The sequence below is a fragment of the Myotis yumanensis genome, unplaced genomic scaffold (assembly GCF_028538775.1).
Source record: "Myotis yumanensis isolate MYYU_CA2020_CCGP unplaced genomic scaffold, mMyoYum1.0.hap1 SCAF_4, whole genome shotgun sequence".
In the NCBI taxonomy this organism is placed as follows: Eukaryota; Metazoa; Chordata; class Mammalia; order Chiroptera; family Vespertilionidae; genus Myotis; species Myotis yumanensis.
In genome coordinates this window covers 103,765,719-103,782,426 of record NW_027223755.1, presented here as the reverse complement: position 1 = coordinate 103,782,426, position 16,708 = coordinate 103,765,719, and the positions used below count along the sequence as shown (strand labels likewise).

Here is a 16,708-nt window from a genome sequence, read left to right as displayed (position 1 = left end):
TGCCACATAGGAGACCCTTCCTGCTCCCTCCGAGGTGCTCTGGCTTTTTTTATTAATCCTCATGCAAGGATATTTTTCCATTGATTTTTGATAGTGTGGAAGGGAGGTGGGAAGGGAGAGAGAGAAAGAGAGTGAAACATTGATGTGTTGATGTGAGAGAGACACAACGATTGGTTGCTTCCCAAACGCAACCCTCCTGGGGCCGGGATCAAACCCAGGTATGAGCCCTTGACCTGGAATGGAACCCAATCCTTCCGTGTGCAGACCTATGCTCTATCCACTGAAGAGCACTGGCCAGGGCCACCCTGGCTTTTTTGTTGTTAATCCTCACCCAGGATATTTTTTCATTAATTTTTAGAGAGACTAGAAGGGAGGGGGAGAGAAAGAGAGAAACATCGATATGAGAGACACGTTGCCTCCCACATGTCCGGATTGAAGCTGCAACCAAGGTATGTGCCCTTGACTGGAATCAAACCCACTCTACCCACTGAGAAAACTGTCTAGGGCCACCCTGGTTTTTAAAAAATATATTTTTATTGATTTCAGAGAGGAAGGGAAAGGGAGAGATAGAGAGATAGAAACATCAATGGTGACTGAGAATCATTGATCGGCTGCCTCCTGCACGCCCCCTACTGGGGATCGAGCCTGCAACTAGGGCATGTGCCCTTGACCAGATTTGAACCTGGGACCCTTCAGTCCTCAGGCCGATGCTATGTCCACTGAGCCAAACCAGGTAGGGCCACCTTGGCTTTTTAATGGCAGTATCACTCTCCCTGGTTTTGTATCTTAAGATTAAAATATCTTTTACACCTGACTTCTTTCCTTTCATGTTGTAGTTATGAGATTTATTCATATTTTTGTGCACAGTTGTAAATCATTTACTTTATTAGTAGAACATTACATTGTATGAATATGCTGCAGCTTTTTAATTTACTGTTGATATGTACTTTGGTTTTATGACTAAAGCTGCTGTAAACATTACATGTCTTAGTGGTGCATCTGGAGCACACATGTTCAGCTTTAGAAGTTAGTTACTTACTGATAGTGACAGTCAGGGCTTATAGTAGTTAGCATGCCAGTGCTGTGGGTTCTGGTTGCTCCCCGTCCACAGCAGCACTTGGCACAGTCTGCTTTGTTCATGTTTGCTTTCTGGAGAGCATGGAGTGTAACGTTGGTGTGGGATAGTTCTTACTAGCATTTCCCAGGTGACTCATGAGGATGAGCACCTTTTGTATCTTTTCTTGCCTTTATTGCCTATTTGGAGATCCTCTTTTGTGAAGTTGCTCTTCATGTCTTATGTCTTTTACCCATTTTGTAAACATTTTCTGTAAAAAGCCAGATAATAAAATTTTTTTTGGCTTGGCCTATAGTCTTGCTGGCTGCTGTTCACCTGTGCTGTTGAAGTGCAAAGTGGTACATAAGTAGGTGGGATTTGGTCTCTCAACATCTGTTGGTCCTGGGGTCTGTCTTTTTCTTTCTGATTTGTAGCAGTTCTTCATATATTTTAGATGATCCCTTATCCTGTATGTGGATTGCAGATATCTTTTTTTTTTTTTTTAATAAGAGAAAGTTTATTTAGAAAGTCACAGAGGTAGAAGTGAGCCCTAGAAGAAATGGGCTCAGGAAACAAGTTACAGAAAAAGAAGGGCCCCTGGAGCTTAGAAGAGACAGAGATGGACTTGAGAGAGGAAAGAGGGAAGAGAGGCTGTCGCGTGCCGGGGGCCGGGTGGGCGATGAGCTCACCCTGGGGAAAGCAGGGGCGGGGAAAGACACTGGTGTGCTCTGTAGAGAGTCTCACAGATATCTTTTTTCTACTTTGTAGGTTGCCTTTTCAGTTTCTTGGTGGTGTCTTTGAGGAACAGATGTTTTTAATTTGCTATATAGTCCAGTTTATCTGTTTTTCTTTTGTAGTTAGCACTTCTGTGTTCTGTTTGAGAAATTTTTGCTTACCTCCACACCACTATAATGTTTACTTCTGCTGCTCTTTAAAAGCCTATTATTTTGCCTTCATATTCAGATCTTGTGAGAAATAGCTCACCTGTCTGAATTTCAAATGATGGACTCGGAAGTGGAGGTATGGAGAAAATGAGACCTTTAATACACGCTTGAGAGTGGGCATCCGTTGTATAGGCTCACACATGGAACAGGGAACACAGCTTATTTATTTATTTATTATTTTTAAAATATATTTTTATTGATTTCAGAGAGAAAGGGAGAGGGAGAGATAGAAACATCAATGATGAGAGATAGTCATTGATCAGCTACCTCCTGCATGCCCCCTACTGGGGATTGAGCCCGCAACCCCATCATGTGCCCTTGGTTGGAATCGAACCTGGGACCCTTCAGTCCACAGGCCGATTCTCTATCCACTATCCACTGAGCCAAACCGACTAGGGCACAGCTTATTTATTTAGTCCCTCCTCCGGTTCCTCATTGGCTGAGTACTATGAGGTCACCCGTTTCCTCATATGTCACCTAGGTCTTGCTGTCTCCCATTGGGCCATTTAAAAAAATTGGGCTAAGGCCTTTCTAGCTGACTCCACCTCCCCTGTCTAGCTGAGGCAGACCCCTGGGGGGGTTTCCACCATAATGCTGGCCCACATGCAGTTCTTTGTTCCTACATCCTCTTCCCTCCTCCCCACATTCTGCTTGCCCTGGGGAAATTCGGCAAATTCCATCAGAAGCCGACCATGCTGGAATGGATCACAGAGGTCCATTTCTTACAGATCTGTTATCTCTCTTTTTTGTGTATGATGTGAGGTAGGAATAATTTTCCCCATATTGATATCCAAACGACTCAGCCTTATTTTGAAAAGATTCCTCCTTCCTCCTGTGCAGGTGTCACCTTGGTCCCATGAGGTGCCTACTAGAACATTTGAACTCATTTCTGCTGGAAAGCGCTCATCACACCTTCAGTTCTAGGGCTGTCATGGCCCTGAGCACAATGTGTCTTTTCTGTTTTGCCTTTTCAGATCCCACCTGCACAGCCAGTCTGTCGTCACGGTGATAGGTGATGAGGAGCATTTTGAGGACTATGGTGAGGGCAGTGAGGCAGAACTGTCCCCAGAGACCCTCTGCAATGGGGAGCACGGCTGCAGAGACCCTACTTTTCTCACCCCCAGGTAATGCATCCCTGCACTGGCGCACGTGTCCTCCTCCCGCTTACCCCATATTTAGTTGTGGGGAAGTTTCCTCTTTTGGTTCATAAATTGGTAAGAGAGAACTTGTTTTATTCATTGTAATATAACTAACATACACAGTCAAAATTTTATTTTTATGCCTCAGTGAAAGTTAGCTGAAGTTTTTCTCATCCACTTACATTCCCAGATTGCTCCACATTTATGAGGCTTCAGCTGAACCACGTGGCACAGAACCTGTGTTGGGACACTCGGCTTTGTGGGTTCCTTAGCCACTAGTTGTGATCTCATTATGGTTGGTAGCTGGCTTTGAGGGAAGCTATATGAATATGTGCATGTATGTATAAGAGAGCATGTAAGTTCTGCTCTCTGTTTTACATTAGATCCTCAGCCTTATTCCTCTTGCAGCTAAAAATATGTACCCTTTGACCAGCCTCTGAGGGAGCCTTGAACATCACAAACAATTCTTTGATTCATTTCCTTATAATTATCTGACATCCCCAAACTGTCTGGAAAGTTCTAGCTTTGCACTGAAATATCTAAAAGGTGAGATCCACGCTTATGGAGCTGGCTACTCCCCAGCTGTCCTTCCTTTCAGGAGGCCCTGGGAAAAAGCCAGCACTTGTATCCAAACAAGGGGTCTAAATGTGCTTTGTCCTGTGGGCCTGGCCGCCTTCCCTGGTGGCGGCACATCAGAGAACATGTCTTCTCTTCAGGTGAGATCCCTGCCTGGCTGAACAGACTGCACTTCAGTCACCTCTCTCCTTTGCACCCGGTTCTTGAAATTCTCCATCTTTGCTGACAGCAAAGGCCGAGTATCTTGAAACCATCAGTTGCAAGATTCTTCCTTTGCCCAGACTGTAACCCACACCTGGAAGACCTGGGTGGGGGCCAGTGCCAGGAGGGTCTGCCTGACGGGGTCCCCCCTTGCTTTCTCCATGTACAATCCCCTAAGCTGCCCACCACCGTGGGGATAGGAGCCTTTCAAAGGCATCTCTAGGAGTGTGAGTGAGTGAAGTGGTAGCTTCCTTTCAGTAGCTCTCCTCTTCCCATATGCACACTTGTGTTGGTGTTAAAGTCAAGGCCAAAGGACTTGGCATTGCTAAGTGTGCGTTTCTGTCCTGTTTTGGTAATCTCTTCCTATTTGTTTAGTTTGTCCCTGTCTCTTGTCCAGTGTCTCACTGATTTTTGTCTCAAGTGTGACTTTTGTGCTACAATTGATGTTTCACTTTAAACGTTCTTTTTAAAAAATATGTATTTTTATTTGTTTCAGAGAAGAAGGGAGAGGAGAGAGAGATAGAAACATCAATGATGAGGGAGAATCATTGATTGGCTACCTCCTGCATACCCCCTACTGGGGATCGAGCCTGTAACCTGGGCATGTGCCCTTCACCGGAATCGAGCCCAGGACCCTTCAGTCCGCAGGCCAACACTCTCTCTATACACTGAACCAAATCAGCCAGGGCCACTTTAACCTTTCTTCAAATCGAACTTCCAAATTGGCTTAAATTTTTTTTAATCCTCACTCAAGGATATATTTATTGATTTGAGAAGAGAGAGAGAGAGAGAGAGACATCAATGTAAGAGAGAAACATCAATCAGTTGCCTCCCATACATAACCCAACCAGGGATTGAACCCAAAATGTAGGTATGTGCCCTGACCAGGAATCGAACCTGCAACCCTTTTGGTGTATGGGCCGATGCTCCAACCAACTGAGTCACGTGGCCAGGGCTCAAATTGGCTTTTAAAAGCCTGTGGGTCCTCATGCCCCAGAGACATTGCTGCCTTCTGGCCAGTGCATCGCCAGTGCCCTGAAAGCCCAGGGAGGCTAATAGTATTCTGACTTTTTAACAAAGGTCTTAAAAAAATAACAGAATTGTTGGTGATTCATAATTCATGTGTAGTCTTTAATATTGGTGGGGTTTTTTGTTTGTTTAAAAGTATGTTTTTATTGATTTTTTTGAGAGAGGAAGGGAAAGGGGGAGAGAGAGAGAAACATCGATGAGAGAGAAACATTAATCAGCTGTCTCCTGCACAGCCCATACTGGGGTTGAGCCGAAAACCAGAGCATGTTCCCTGATCAGGAATTGAACCGGTGACCTCTTGGTGCATGGGTTGATACTCAATCACTGAGCAACACCAGCCGGGCTTTTTATTGCTTCTTAGAGAGAGTGGAAGAGAGGGGGAGAGGGAGAGGGAGAAGGAGAGGAGAAGAAAGAAACATTGGTATGAGAGAAACACATAAACTGGTTACCTCCTGCAGGTGCCCCAACAAGGGCTAGGGGGCGAACCTGCAACCCGGGTACGTGCCCTTGACCGGGAATCGAACCCAAGACCCTTTGGTGCGTGGGCCGACACTCTAACCACAGCCATACCGACCAGGGCTGATATTGGTGATTTCAGGAGTGTATTAAAGCAGTTATAGTATAGTGAGTAAAACTGCACCTGGAGACATGCTTTGCGCTCACATTGATGAGTGCTTAACCAAGGAGGAAGCAGTGTGTCCAGGCACTTACTTTTGTTAAGGGTACTTGATGGGCCACTTTGTTTCCTCTGAGCATCTGACCAGGAAGGAGCAGGTGTGTGGCTGAGCCCCCTGCAACTTAAGCGGGTGTATGTCATGGGTCATAGGTGACGTTGAGGGAGGTGGGTTTACAGCAGTCTGAAAGTTAAGAGTCAATCTTCCACCGCCAGTTACCTGACAGTGCTTTTGCCTGGCCAACTCTAGCCCTGTGTGGAGTCACGGGTAACCTGAACAGTCCTGGCTGTTTCCTGAACTGACACTTCTTGTCTCTCTAGCGCCGACCCGCTTGCCACAAAGCTGCACAGCATCCTCACTGATGAGGCCTTTGAGTTTTACTGTAGCCAGTGCCATAAACAAATCAACCGCCTAGAAGATCTTTCCGCTCGCCTGAATGATCTTGAAAAGAATAGGTAACTGATGTAGTGCCTGGCCCTGCTCTGTGTTCCAGGGTGAGGGGACTCTTGTCCACAGCTGCCCCTGGCTGGTCTGGCCCCAGGTGCCACTCACTTGGGCTAGCCCACTCCGGGGGCGGGGGGACTTCCTCGTGAAGGTGAGCATGCAGACGCTGGACTCTTCCCTAGCCCCGCCTCTCCCTCCCTGCATGCGTTGAGCCTGTTTGGTGCCCTTCACCCTACTTGCTCCTGTGTGCATGCCGCAGTCTAATCAGCTGCTTCTTTCCCTTCGGGAGGAAACGAGGGAGGAGACGATCTTAGATGCTATGTATCCTGCGTAAGGAAGTCCAACTCATGAAAGTCTGTTCTTAGAAAGAGCTACTTTCTTCATTTTACTAAAAGATTTCTTTAATTGGGAGTCACATGAAACAACATGGGAAAGTTAAAGTAAGATTTGGTCTTTCAAAACAGATTTGCAGTCAGCTTTCAGGATGTTGTTTTAAATCAGGTACGCATTCTCTAGGTGAGCCCCTATACTGAACTTGCTTTCGTAAGGCTGCCTCAGACGCCGTTTCAAGAAGAATCCAGCTTGGCTACCCTTTTTTTAAAACAGGACCCCAGCATGTTTTGCTGCTCTCTGCCCTCATCCGTCTGTTCTCTCTCCTCCATCTCCTGGGTCCAGTTTATGTTAAACCATTTGCTTCCCTTTTCATCCCCAATACCCAATCCCAGCTCAAGTCAGTTTCAGAGTTTCAGCAGTTCCTTTTGCTGGCTTCTCACAACTTCACAAGCTCCAGTTATAGAAAACATTTTTGGGTAGTTTGCATATATTGACATGCTCATTAAGCATATTGTTGATTGAGCTGGTCATATGGGCAAACCCCTGGGTGGGCCACTTGGTATGTGCTGATCAGGACTGTGGGCTCCCAGGCAATAATCTTGGAAGAAGGGGTGGAAGGTTACATAAAAATTGGCAGAAATTTGAACTATCCTGATGGCTTCAGTGTGTTTAGAGTAGTCTTCTAAAAACCTCTTACATATCTTGAGGAGCCTTCCCCTTTGGGGCCTCAGCCAAGGCCAACTCGGTCTTTCTGGTGGGTCCTCATGACCTTGGTCCTGTTGTACCTGCTGTTCTGCCTCTAGTTCCAATTCCAGTGCGTTTTACGTGTTTGACACTTTTTCTTATGTTCTGTGCAACATGCCAACACAGGCTGGAGTCCAGCACATGCCCATTAGGTGGGCCCCCACATTTGTGGCCCATTGGCAGCTTCAGAAGGGAGCCTGGTGGATTCCCAGCAGCACTGATGAGAAACTGGAAGTGTTCTTTGAGGGGTGCCTTCCAGAGAGACTTAAAAAATGTGGTGTCTTGTGATCCCAAAGATCTAGTGGCCTCTGTTTTAGGGAAAGACAGTTTAACCTCTGTTTTATGTGGGTGCTCTGGTGTGGGGTCATTTATCCTTTCCATGTGAAGACTTGCCTTCCTGTTGAGTAGGTTCCAGTACAGGTATGTCATCTCTTATTCTCTGAAGATTTTTGACATAGAAATGATCTTTTCCCATATGGAGAATCTGTCCCAGGACTGACATGGTCACCTCTGCTAGGCTTTGTGGGGGCAGATAATAGACTGGGACGTGGCTAGTACAGCCAGCAAGTCTAGTGGGATCTCACCTCCAGTTTCAGCCACCCATTCCCTAAGAAAGACTCTACCAAGTTGGTTAATATATCATTAAAGTTATTACTATGATCAGGACACAGCTGTCAGTCATTTCCCCATAAACACTCAGTTAAAGATAACTGAATCTTGCCTGTTGGTGTCCATGGAATTGCCTCAAAATGAATGTATTTGGTCATGGTTTGTGGAAGATAAAAGGTGATTTAATCCAAACTGTATCTGGATGCTTTGACGTCAGATATAATTTCTACTCTGTGAGCTTCAGAAGATGCTGATAGCTATCATGTTTTCCAGGTACCTGGGACCCTCTGTAAAAACGATTAATTTTACAAAAATGTAGATGTCTGCTTTACCCAGAGGCATATTTTCACATTATAAACCCAGTCACTGGACTGACAGTCTACTCCCTGAGAGGTTGGTTAAGTTATAGCTAACTATAACAAGGGGTCAGCTAGTGAGAGTAGAGAGAACTTGGAGGAATGTAGGAATAGCATCTATACAAAACAGCCAGCCCACCCAGCTCACCCAGGGCTGAGATCCGACCCTGCTGTAGAAGGTGTAACCATGGCAAACTGGGTGGCAAGGATGTCACTGTGGTGCCTCATGGATGAGGGGGCTATGGGAGGCGGTGGGGATGTGACTTGAGATCTACCATCTAGAACTTGCTGGAAATCTGCTCTCTGGCTGCCAGGAAAGCTATTCATTGGGAGGAGTCTCACCAAAAGTATTTTGCTACAAAACTGCCATAGGATGTGTCAGGGGAAGCTGCTGGGCACTGGGAGCTGCTGGGTGCTGGCACCAGGGAAGTTGCCCGGGGGGGATTTTGGAGTGTGAAGTATTAGTGCCTAAGTTAAAACCGATGACAACACTTTATGTTACAAACAGGCCCATGTCATGTTTCATGTGGGGGCCCACTGTTTGGAGGGTAATTGGCTTCAAAAGCATTTGGGATGTGGCATTGGCCAATGACTTGGAGCCAGTGCAACCAGCTGGAGGGTGTAGACACGGGGTCAGCCTCTGACTGAGGTCTGATTGTGGCTCTATTGGAAGTTTCTTTGGGGCGTGAAATAATAACAGTTTGTTGAGTCCTTGACAAGCCCCTGCGATTGTGCCCATGTTCCTGAATGTTTTGCTGAGTGGGCCTTTCTGTGCATGGAGCTGGCCTGGCAAGCACGGTGCTGCATGCCTATGGACGCACCCCCATCCCCATATCTCTTCAGCCCGAATTTCCTGTTTCCTCCCGTTCCTCCCTGTCTGTTCTCTGACACGATTTTCCTGTTTATTTTGATTTTGCACAGTCCAACGAAGCGGCTCTCCAGCAAGAAGGTGGCAAGGTAGGAAACCATTGGTTACTTATTGAGATGTTCTTCTGAAATGTATCACTAATTATAGCTCTTTTCAAAAACATGTTTAGAAAATACTGTTTTCCAACGTATTATTTTTTAAACTTTTGAAAGTTGCTTCTCATGGTTTGAGATTAAAAATAATTCAAGGGGATGGATTGTCAGAAGAATTTTCAAAGCTGTAGATTTGGACCTGAATTTGTGACCAGGAAGTTTATGTTGAAAGTGTTTGACATCCCTTCTGTTTTATTGCATATTCACCAACAAGGTCCAGAAGGGGGCCCATACCTCCATGTCTGCTGTAGAGAGAGTCTGTGAGGGGCCTGATTTCACAGAGCCAGAACATGATGGAGTCCAGGTCTGGATCTGCCTTTTGCACCTCCACTGGTTCCCCAGGGTTACAAGAGGAAGGAGAAGTGCCTAACTCTGGGGTTCTAAAGAACATTCTTCTGTGATCATTTCTCCATTCTTCAGTTTTGGATACTGTTTATTGGCTTCCTACAGTGAAAGATGACAGCACATACATTTATCCTCTCCCCTACTATGCTAGTTCTAAAAGCAATTTTCTTTTTTTTTTTTTTTTTCAGGGCAGCAGACTAATTTTATTTATTTATTTTTTATTTTATTTTATTTTTTTGCTAAAAGTATTACAAAGGGTATTACATATGTGTCCTTTTTTTTTCCCCCGCCCTTGACAATCCCCTGCCCTCCCTTACCCCCCAGTGTCTTATGTCCATTAGTTATGCTTATATGCATGCATACAAGTCCTTCGGTTGATCTCTTACCCCCCTCCCTCCTGCCCCCCAACCCTCCCTGGCCTTCCCACTGCAGTTTGACAATCAGTTTGAGGCAGCTCTGCCTCTGTATCTATTATTGTTCAAAAGTTTGTAATGGTCTTTATTATCCATGAATGTGTGAGATCGTGTGGTATTTTTCCTTCATTGACTGGCTTGTTTCACTTAGCATAATGCTCTCCAGTTCCATCCATGCTGTTGCAAATGGTAAGAGTTCCTTCTTTTTTACAGCAGCATAATATTCCATCGTGTAGGTGTACCACAGTTTTCTAATCCATTCATCTGCTGATGGGCACTTAGGCTGTTTCCAGATCTTAGCTATGGTGAATTGTGCTGCTATGAACATATGGGTGCACATATCCTTTCTGATTGGTGTTTCTGGTTTCTTGGGATATATTCCTAGAAGTGGGATTACAGGGTCAAATGGGAGTTCCATTTCCAGTTTTTTGAGGAAACTCCATACTGTCTTCCATAGTGGCTGCACCAGTCTGCGTTCCCACCAGCAGTGCACAAGTGTTCCTTTTTCTCCACATCCTCTCCAGCACTTGTCGTTTGTTGATTTGTTGATGATAGCCATTCTGACAAGTGTGAGATGGTACCTCATTGTTGTTTTGATTTGCATCTCTCGGATGATTAGCGACTTTGAGCATGTTTTTATATGTCTCTTGGCTTTCTGAATGTCCTCTTCTAAAAGCAATTTTCACAGAGTTTATAAGGTGCCAGCATTCTCTATAGGAACTGTGTACTATATTTCCTTTTTAAGACAAGTCATTGTTTCTCCTGGAGTCAGTGATTGTCTTCATGTTTTTATTTGCTTCATCTTTTTAAAGTAATATTTATTCTGTGTTTTCTCAACTCTTTTTTTTTAATTTAATTTCATTTTTAATTATTTGTTTTCTCTTTATTGATTAAGGTATTACATATGTGTCCTTACCCCCCCATTGTCCCCCCACCCCCCCCCACTAATGTTCTCACTCCCCTGGTGTCTGTGTCCATTGGTTAGGTTTTATTTTTATTTTTTTAACATATATTTTATTGATTTTTTACAGAGAGGAAGAGAGAGGGATAGAGAGTTAGAAACATCTATCAGCTGCCTCCTGCACACCCCCTACTAGGGATGTGCCCGCAACCAAGGTACATGCCCTTGACTGGAATCGAACCTGGGACCCTTCAGTCCGCAGGCCGACGCTCTATCCACTGAGCCAAACCGGTTAGGGCTAGGTTTTATTTTTATTGTTGACACTAAGATAGATGTTCCCATTCCCCACTGCACCTCTCAGCCCACCTCTACCTAGCCCTTGTGTCATCTTCTGTGCTGCTCTGCCCAGCCCTCTCACAGGGCCACGCGACAGCCCTGGGCCTATTGGCCATTCCCCCCCCAGAGCCTCTGCCCTTTGCACAGGTGTGTGCAGGCTGCATTGCTGTGGTCCTGTTTCCCCCACACACGTTGTGGGAGCCAGATATTTGTTTCAGGTGTTGGGTCATCTCACTCCCTGATAATCTGTCTTCCTTTTTTCTAATCTCCATTTTTTGTCCAGCATATATTCTTGTAGCTTGTTGGAAAAAGAGGTAACCAGGAGATAAGTCCCCCCCAACCCCCACCAGGAGATAAATGTTGAGACCTTACTAGATGTTTTGCTCTTATAGTTTGGCTTAGTCTAGAAATCTGGATTGTAAATGATTCCCTTTAGGGTGTTTTAAGGCATTGCTCATTACCTTCTGGTACTAGGACTGCTGCTGCTGAGAGATCGAATGCTTTCTCATTTTCCCTCTCTGGGAGCTTTTAAGATGTTTTCTTTATCCTGGTAGGGATCCGTCCTGTGAGTTCTTATTCCCCTTAATTATGCTGGGCTGAATGAAAGTTGTGTCGTTTGATTGTGGCAGCTTCTGTCCCTTAGTTTTGGGGAGCTTTGTCAGCCTGTTTCTTTGACAGTGTTCTCTGTTCCACTTTCTGCTTTTTCTGGGACTCCTGCTTGTGGCTTCACATGCCTTCATCCTGCTCCCCCTATGCCTCTCTCTACTCTGGCGTTGTCTCCTGTGACCCCCATGCCACCAGCTCTTCCTCCCCATCTCTTCCCTGGGTTCTCATCTGGGCTCTGCCATTCTTGTTAGAGGCCTCTCTCCAACAGCTGGGGGTACCCTCTCTGTGCGTATTGAAGTGGTTGCTCACAGCTGGCCAGCATGTGGTGTGGGCAGACCCCTGTCAGTAGGTCTTTTCTCCAGCCAGGCTGGCCAGTTTCCCCAGAGTGAGTTCTGCCTGGCTGCCAGCTGCCAGCGTTTGGGGAGCTGTGCTGGGCCCACCGTTTAGTTTGCAGACTGGGGTGCATTCTGTTTGTAAGCCATGTGTCCTGAGTCCAGGGCTGCTTCTGGTCTAGGACAGTCCTTTTCAAGGGTGCAGTGGGTGCTGCCCCTCCCATCCTCAGTGCTCATCTCTACTGCCCTGTTCTCAGGTGCCAGTCCTTCCTGGGCTTTCCAGAGGAAGCGCTGGCTCCAGTGTCTCACTGGCTCACTGCGGCCCTCCTCTGCCCTCCCGTGCCCAGGACATGTGTCGCTCTTTTTTCCACTGTTAGAGAGAGTGGAAGGGAGGAAGAGAGAAAAACATCAGTGGGGGAGAGAGAGAGAGAGAGAGAGAGAGAGAGAGAGAGAGAGAAAGAAAGAGAAAGAGAAACATCAGTGGGAGAGAGAGACATTGACTGGTTGCATCCTGCACGCACCCTCACCAAACCTGCAACCCTGGTAGGTGCCCTTGACTGGGAATCCAACCTGCGACCCTCTGGTGCGTGGACCGGCGCTCTAACCACTGGACATCTCTTTCCTGGTGCCATTTTCTCTTCTGTTCTCCTTGTCCTTGGGCATGTAAACATTTTGTGTGTGGTTTTTTCTCCTCTATCATCTTGAGGGCTTAGGATCCAGAGCAAGCATAGCTGCATATCATCAATTCACCTTCTCACATCACCCCTTTCAGAAATGCATCCAAGCTCTTAGGGGTATAATATTAATTCCAAACCACACTTTTTTTTTTTTTAATTAAATCTTTATTGTTCAGATTATTACATTTGTTCCTCTTTTTTCCCCCCATAACTCCCCTCCTTCCAGCTCCCACCCCACCCTCCACCCTCACTCCCCACCCACTGTGTTCATCCATAGGTGCATGATTTTTGTCCAGTCACTTCCCGCATCTCCCACACCCCTTTTCCCCCCAAGAATAGTCAGTCTATTCCCTTTCTATGTCCCTGATTCTATTATAATCACCAGTTCATTCTGTACATCAGGTTATTTATTCACTTGATTCTTAGATTCATTTGTTGATAGATGCATGTTTGTTGTTCATAATTTGTATCTTTACCTTTTTCTTCTTCTTCCTCTTCTTAAAGGATACCTTTCAGCATTTCATATAATACTGGTTTGGCGGTGATGAACTCCTTTAGCTTTTCCTTATCTGTGAAGCTCTTTATCTGACCTTCAATTCTGAATGATAGCTTTGCTGGATAAAGTAATCTTGGTTGTAGGTTCTTGGTATTCAGCACTTTGAATATTTCTTGCCATTCCCTTCTGGCCTGCAAAGTTTCTGTTGAGAAATCAGCTGACAGTCGTATGGGTATTCCCTTGTAGGTAATTGAGCCTCTTTCTCTTGCTGCTTTTAAGATTTTCTCTTTGTCTTTTGCTCTTGGCATTTTAATGATGATGTGTCTTGGTGTGGTCCTCTTTGGATTCCTTTTGTTTGGGGTTCTCTGCGCTTCTTGGACCTGTAAGTCCATTTCTTTCTCCAGATGGGGGAAGTTTTCTGCCATTATTTCTTGAAATAGGTTTTCAATATCTTGCTGTCTCTCATCTTCTGGGACTCCAATAATTCTGATATTAGACCGCTTAAAGCTGTCCCAGAGGCTCCTTACACTATCTTCACACTTTCGGATTCTTTTTTCATTTTGCTTTTCCAATTGGGTGTTTTTTGTCGAATCTTTTGTTTGATTATTGTGCTCCTCTGGTCTGCTATTGGGTATAATATTCTTTATTTCAGTCCGTGTATGCTTACTTTCTAATTTCTTTATCGTAGCATTGAGGGTCTCATTAGTTTTCGTGAGGTTCTGCACAAATTTATGGCAAGCCCTCAAAATTGCGATTCTTAGCTCCATATCCTCCATTTCTGTCATGTTTTTTTGTCTCCGCATCTTTTATGCTTTCTTGGTGCACCCCCTTGTGGTCTCTGTGCGCAGTCTTGTTCTAGCCAAGCCGTAATTGTTGTAGTTAACACTAGAGGGGTTTGACCACCAGGCCGACTGGCTATAGGAATCAGCTGTATGGAAAACGTCTGCCTTCTGGGGAGGCGCTAATCCAGCCTTTGCCTGAGGCGATCGGCAAATGGCTGTGCGCAGGGTTTGGGCGGGGCGGGATCAACAGGGCTGGCGGAGGGAGCAGTTATGGCCACGCTCAGTCCCGTTCCCAGAGGCTCTGCTTCTCAGAACCCCGGCAGCCGCTGCAAACTTCGGAGAGAAAGCTGCCCTCAGGTTCCAACTGATGCCGGATAATCCCGCTCTTCCCGTTTGAGTCTGGGTCCCTAGAGACTCGCCCGGATCTGGAGCCCAGAGTCTGAGACTCACTCCCGACGGAAAACGACAACCGCGCCCTCAGCCACCAGCCCGCTTTGCGCGCGCACCTCGGTACCTTTGTATTTTCCACACTGCGCCGCCTCTGAGCCTCGATTTGCTGTTCTCTTTCCTTCTAGTTGTAGAGTCTCTCTTCAGCCAGCCTTCCTGTGGTTCTGGGTGATGTCCGTTTAGTCTTTTAATTGTATTTTTGAAATGGTTGTTTGCGGCAGCGGTCTCCGGTGTTTACCTACGCCACCATCTTGGTCTCCTCCCAAACCACACTTTATTACAGTTTTAACATCACTTTCATATTTTACCCCAAATAGGCTACAGTTAGTGAAACTAAGGAAGGTGAAAATCTGAGTCATCTCCTCTCAGCCTCCCACATCTGGGACACTGAGGGCCCCTGGGGTTGTTGAGGGCCCAAGCTGCCTCGATGGTTAGGCTTTGTGTCTGCTCCCTCCATGAAACACCCTCTGAGAACTTAATTTTTCCTTCACAGATACCCTTTGGTATAGAAAAGCCCAATCTGCAGGAATGTGCAGTTAGAGTTTACAGAGGCATATTTTGTGGTCGGTACAAACATACCTTGCAGATGCAATTTTAATCTGCTGCTGTTTTGCCCTCAATACCACTACCAGAATTTTAAGAAAACTCAAAATAACTGTTGTAATTTCACTCTTCACAGTGTTTTAGCCCTTTGCATGTGGCATTGTGGCTGGAGTATGGGTTTTGGAGCCACCAGCTCTGGCCTCTGTGACCTGACTTGTATCTAACATGGATGGAAAGGGCTCTGGGGTTGGTGTGCCAGCGAGAACCGCACTGGCACACAGCCAGCCTCAGGACCAGAGGGAGCGCCAGTGAGACTGCCCAGAGCAGAAAGCAGGTCTGGACACGAGTGTCCTGGCACCTGCCGGACTTCACCTGCCTCCCTTTGGGATGATCAGGCATTTCCCATAGCCCCCTCTCCGGGTAGGCCTCCTAAGTAGGGGTGGGTTTAAATAAACAAGACCCTCACCCACAGTGCCAAGAAACCTCGGCCTTTCCCTGAGGCAGCCACATGCTGGGCCACACGCTGGGTGCTTGGGGACTGGGTACAACCGCCCATTCCCAGGTTCAGCTGTTCAGAAGTGCCGTGAGCCCCTAGTAGGAGCTCAGGATTGTGGGACAGGCCCTAGGCTATAGCCCCTCCTCAGCATGGTCTCTGGGTTTGGGGTGCATGTAACCTGGGGTGGGCAGCTTTCTATTCCAGGATTGGCATCAGGAGCTTGTGTTTGGGGTCAAAGTCATTGGTGTTTGAGAACATCAATTGGACAAGAACATGGTGGCCCTGTCCTTAGGGTTCAGTGCCCTTCAGGGAATCAGATGAAATCCAAGGGGTGCTCCTATGTCTCACCAAGGACACATTTAAGGGACTCGTGGTCCCCAGGGATGAAGATGCCCTTCTTTTTTGTTCCCCTTAGAACATTTCTGGAGTCAAAAAAATTTTAAGAAATGTACAAGCTAAGTCAGCACTAAAAAGGAAATAGAAGGTGATACCTTTTGTAAAGATAATGTAGAAAATTTCAATGTGATTTTTAATAGTATTTTATTGAATTCTTACCCTGTGCTATGTCCTTATCGGAGCTGTTTATATATATAAAACCTAATTTAAATAATAGCCTGCAGATGCCCATTTTATAGGAGAATAGGTTTCAGAGAGGGTGAGTAGCTTTTTCAAAGTCATACAGCTCTGAGTATCAGACTGTCAACTTGGAACCTGGGTCAGTATATGCAGACTCTGTCCAAATGCTCTGAGAGTTTTACATGCACCAGGTAAATAACAGCTGATATAGTATCACTACAATTAATAAGATTATCTCCAGGGTGAGTGAACATGTATTTGCTGAGTACCTGCTAAGGTGCCAATGGCTGAGGACTGAAGCAAGGAGCTTCAAGTGTGTGGAGCCCCAGGGGTTTCCACAGGACAGCCGGGGCTTGTGCTCACCTATGTCCTAGGTTGCACGCCACCCAGCATGGCCCACATGGCTGGAGACCTGTGCCCACTGGTGCTAAGTGCTTGGACCTGCTCTGGCAGGGGGCATTGTGCCTGTATGCCTTTCCCAGAAAGACAGCCCTCCCCCCCAGTCTCTCACTGTTGCTGCTATTGGGAGTACATTTGAAAAATCAGATATCAAGATGCATGTAGGTGACGTTGTGTGCAGAAGTCATGATCCCGGATTAGTATTTCATGGGCCACAGTGGAAGATGAGATTATAT

General features: G+C 46.1%; 1 protein-coding gene across 2 annotated transcripts in view; it reads left to right on the top strand.

The window, feature by feature from the left end:
- RAB11FIP3 (RAB11 family interacting protein 3) overlaps positions 1-16,708 on the top strand; it is a 107,848-nt gene that overhangs the window by 79,660 nt on the left and 11,480 nt on the right. The window contains exons 5-7 of one of the 2 annotated variants that reach the window (XM_070413387.1): positions 2,973-3,122; positions 5,938-6,072; positions 9,025-9,060. In XM_070413387.1, the coding sequence (XP_070269488.1) occupies positions 2,973-3,122; positions 5,938-6,072; positions 9,025-9,060 (321 nt within the window). The remainder of the gene's footprint in view (positions 1-2,972; positions 3,123-5,937; positions 6,073-9,024; positions 9,061-16,708) is intronic. The other variant, XM_070413386.1, reaches the window with a different exon arrangement.